General features: G+C 37.7%; 1 protein-coding gene across 1 annotated transcript; it reads left to right on the top strand.

Annotated features, from left to right (window-relative positions):
- The first annotated feature begins 415 nt into the window (after window positions 1–415).
- LOC111239851 lies at window positions 416–4,132 on the top strand. Its single transcript, XM_022769766.1, has 4 exons — window positions 416–1,146; window positions 2,865–3,193; window positions 3,302–3,376; window positions 4,001–4,132. The coding sequence occupies exons 1-4, from the start codon at window positions 1,008–1,010 to the stop codon at window positions 4,130–4,132; spliced, it is 675 nt and encodes a 224-aa protein (XP_022625487.1). The 5' UTR covers window positions 416–1,007.
- The last annotated feature ends 345 nt before the right edge of the window (window positions 4,133–4,477 follow it).

Below are 4,477 nucleotides of genomic sequence, written 5' to 3'. Positions count from 1 at the left end.
CCAGTGTGACAATGATTGGATACTCTGGTTCCAGAAGAAAGAGACAGAAACATTCACACTGATTCTTATTATTAACAGGAATACTAGTGAAGTTAAATCAGGTTCCAATCATCCTCAGAAAGATGATTTCACAGCTGTTAAGAAACCAAACGGCTGTGAGTTGAAGATAGAGAAAGTTCAACTCTCTCATTCAGCCTCCTACTACTGCTCCTGTCTGAAGAAAGTTTCCCACAGTGAGAAATGATCCCTGCAGCCTGAACAAAAACCTCCAGATGAACAGATGTCAAACAGTGTTTGTGACAGGAAGAGAGCAGGAAACCACAGCCCAGGTTCACATATTTCACCTCCAGCTCACACACTTTTTCTTGACTTTTCTTTGATATTGATTGATATTTTGATCAGATATTTCAGCAGGTTTCCTGTTGTTCCTCACAGTGAGGACAAAGAAGAAACACAGAAGCACAATAATGAAACAAGATGAAGAGAAAACTATCAAAGGAACTCAATGAATCAAATCAGATCCAACAGAAAAACTCGAAACAACAAAGAAACTTTAAATCACATGAGAAAAACTGGAGCAATGACATGTACAAAGACGAGTGTGATGAGGCTCCAAGCCAAAGATGAACAGGAGTCTAGAGCCAAGCAGCAGCTCTGTGAGGCTGGGCTTAGACACAGTGCTGCTTTCAGCTACATGCTAACATGCTAACAGTGACAATGCTAACAGGCTGAAGTTCAGCAGCTACAAAGTTCATCATGTTGGTTGTTATAGGAAATGTTAGCATGCTAACATGGGACAGATTCAAATGTGACCTGATGATGGCGCTAGATGAAAAGTCAGAGCATCACCAAAGTTCCTACAGTCGATCCTCAGGGGAACATGAACGTCTGAACCGATTGAAATGTGAATATTTGTTGAGATATTTCAGTGTGAAGAACAAAGAAAAGAGAAGAAGAGACAGTCATGTTGATATGAACATTAGAGAAACACATGATGGAGCTGAAATATGATCCTGGTTCATAATGTGGACTCCTTCACCTCAGCTGACACATTCAGCAGCAGACAGGTTTTTGTATCAGTCTTTTTCACTGTGGGAGGATACGGGTACTTCATCTTTGGCTCTGGAACTAAACTGTATGTAACAGGTAAGAACAAACATTTCTTTTCCTTCACTTGTTTTATTGAAGAAGTGTAAAATGTGTTTGAAGTCACTTTCTGCTGCTTCACACTTTACATGTTAGTTTGTTCAGAGTTAGTACAAAGTTCCTGATGCAGCCGTTGTTCAATGAAAAAGTTCAACATTAGTGGAAAGATGTTTCAGTCTCACTGCACAGCAGAAGGAATTCTTTATTTCTGCTTGAGACAAGAAAGTTGTTGAAGAGTCCAAAAAGTCTGATATTGTAAGAGCATTGTGGATCGTCATCAGCTGCTGCTTCATCAATCATCACACTGCTTTTCTTTTCTCTCCTCAAATCAATTGACTTCTACATGAAGGATTGTGGAGGATTTTCCTGCTCACTTGACTTTTGCTACAAAATGTTCAGTTCATCAAAGTGAAATTCAGTGATGAGCAGGATTCTTCACATTCACTCTGACTCTTCAAACTCACATGTTTTTAAACCTGATTTTCCTTCATGGGAAATTATATTTGTAAAGTTTATGGTGGATAATACAATAAATTAATTCAGTTGATGTCTGATGATTAAAGTATTTTATGTGAAATATTCATTTTAACAGAAAACAAACAAGTTGAAGTAAAATATATAAATTGTGTAAAATATTACATTTAATAATGATACAACTTTAATGATGTTAAATAATTATAAGTCGGTTAGATATAATTACTAGACTGACCTATAGATTTTCTGTGTGTATAATATATAATGCTGGATGATATATATAGATCTATACTTCCATGGTAAATATTACACTAATTCTCAGTGAATATAATCTGTATAAAGTTAAAACTGTTTATCTAATGAAGTGAACCACACTGTATATAATGGTGAATGTGTCTGATTGTGTGAATATATCTAGTATAATTGAAGAGAATTAGTCTATATTGTTTTTATTATATTAGTTTGGTGGATAAACTGTTATTTAAATGACTGCAAATATTTCTTCCACTAAAACATTTATTTACTTTAATGAAGCATTTATATAAAATTGTCTGAGGGTAAATATTTCACTCATAAGATTATAATCAATATATGATATATTTATCTAATATAAAATAGAATTTAATATCAATGAATAAAATGTTTATATGTGCATACACACAGAAATTATACCTTAAACTATTGTAGGTATAAGAAAATAAAAAAATACACGCACACTTCTTTATTTTTCATTCTGTGTATTGTTAAAATATATAATGGTGAATGTTGTTGTTGTTATATTAGGAATAAAATCCTATAATATATTTTATATCATTAGATATTCAGTTAAAACTTTATATCTTATAACTGTCATTTTGTTTCTGATAATAGTAAATATGTATTTTTGTTAAATAAAACAAATATATATTATATTATATATTATACATTAATATTAATATAATATTATGAAGACACATATTCTGAGCTGATGATTTATGAAAGTGAAATATGAGTATAAAGAATTTAAATAGTGATTCCATCTTTCTGTGATGATATACATCATATATAAGCATGATCTACAGCAGAGTAAATCTATGTGAAGGTGAGTCCAGTGTATGTGGAGACCTTTGTGCTGTATTGATGAGTAGTGTAGTGATCAGAGTCCATGTAGTTTCCAGGATCAGACTGAATGCAGTGCAGTGCTGGAAGCTGCTGTTGACTGTGTGAATGTGTCTGTGCTGCTTGTTGCTGCTGTCAAACTTCAGATGAGCCGGTAGTGAAGCCCGTGGTGAGCGTGTACCCAGCAGCATCCAGAGCCCACCTGGAGGGGAAGAGCTCCCTGCTGTGTCTGGCCTCAGCCATGTCTCCTCCTCTGGTCCAGTTCTCCTGGAAGAGACAGAAGGAGGATGGTTCTCTGGAGGAGCTGACCCGTGATGATGGAGAGCAGCTGGTGCTCACAGAGCCGGGACGCACCGCCGCCATCTTGCTGATCCACCAGCCAGAGAACAGCACGTATAAATACCGCTGCTACGTCAAGCACGAGGGCGGCACAGTGGAGGCCCAGACACAACAAGGTGATGAAGGCTCGCTGACTGTTGAGCAGTGATTCAGCTTCATGTGGAGACGCTGTCAAAGAGCAGAGCAGCAGAGCACTGACATTTCTCACTGCAGCTCCAGACATTTGACTCCTTTTCTGTTTCAGAGGTTCCAGCTCCAGCAGCCCCCTGTCCTCCAGAGAGAGAGCCAGCACACCTGGCAGCTCTGCAGCAAGATGACTGTAAGATCACCTGCTGCCTCTCTGCATGGACAGCTCCAATGTTCTGCTGCAGTTAGGGCTGCATATCAGTCTGTTCACTTTCTGCTCATCACTGAAGGATTTCAACATACACTCCCTGATTCTGTTAGAGTGTCCAACAGCACAACAAACCCCCGTCACAGAGCTGCACCACTCTGACTAATCACACCTGCTGGGGGCTCTGTACTAAATGTGGGGCTCTGAGGGAGCTACAGCAGCTTCAGGGACTGTATCTTAAAGCTCCACTCATTCATATTTCTATATTAAGAAACAATCTAATGACTCTGTGTGAGGTCAAAGGTCAGATGAGTTTATTTAGCTTGTTGAGGAGTTCTTCTGCCCCCAAGTGGCTGCAAAAAGAAAATGAGTTCAAACTTCAATTTATATTATATTTATTTATATGTTGGACTTTCCATTTGATCCTGGAGTGATTTGAATTGTCAGAAACACTTGGCAGAAGAAGGTGATGAAGGCTCGCTGACTGTTGAGCAGTGATTCAGCTTCATGTGGAGACGCTGTCAAAGAGCAGAGCAGCAGAGCACTGACTGATTTCTTTTTCCATCCTTTTCAGTTGCAGCGGTTCCCCTGGATCCTCTCCCGCCTCAGTGCAGGGTGAAGCTGCTCTGTCTGCTCTACACAGTGCTGATAGTGAAGAGTCTGGTGTACTGCTGTGGACTCTCTCTGCTGATGATCCTCACAAACAAGGGACCGTCCACCAACTGCAGACGTGCTGACTGACTGTTTTCTGCTCGTCTTTTCTCTCCATCAAATCTCATCACTTCATCTCATTTATCTCTTTCATCCCTGTTTTAAATTTAAGTCAAATGTATCTTTTTATTCACAGGTTATATATGGTCTGCTTTAAAATATTAAATACACACATTTATTATTCTCACTTATTATTATTTCTCACAGTATTTCAGTAAATACTGCTGTATGTCATTACCATTTTTAATAGTAATTTTCTCTTCTTGTTTTTCATTTTAATACATTTGATGTGACGAAGAATTTTTGTCAAATTCTTTCAGTGTTACTCTTTTAATAAAATAAAAAAATCATAGTGTTTATGGTTTGTTAACTTCT

Source organism: Seriola dumerili, unplaced genomic scaffold, assembly GCF_002260705.1.
Source record: "Seriola dumerili isolate Sdu_G_001 unplaced genomic scaffold, Sdu_1.0 BDQW01005112.1, whole genome shotgun sequence".
NCBI lineage: Eukaryota > Metazoa > Chordata > Actinopteri > Carangiformes > Carangidae > Seriola > Seriola dumerili.
The sequence above is the reverse complement of the archived record's forward strand: the minus strand, read 5'-3'. Positions and strand labels throughout refer to the sequence as shown.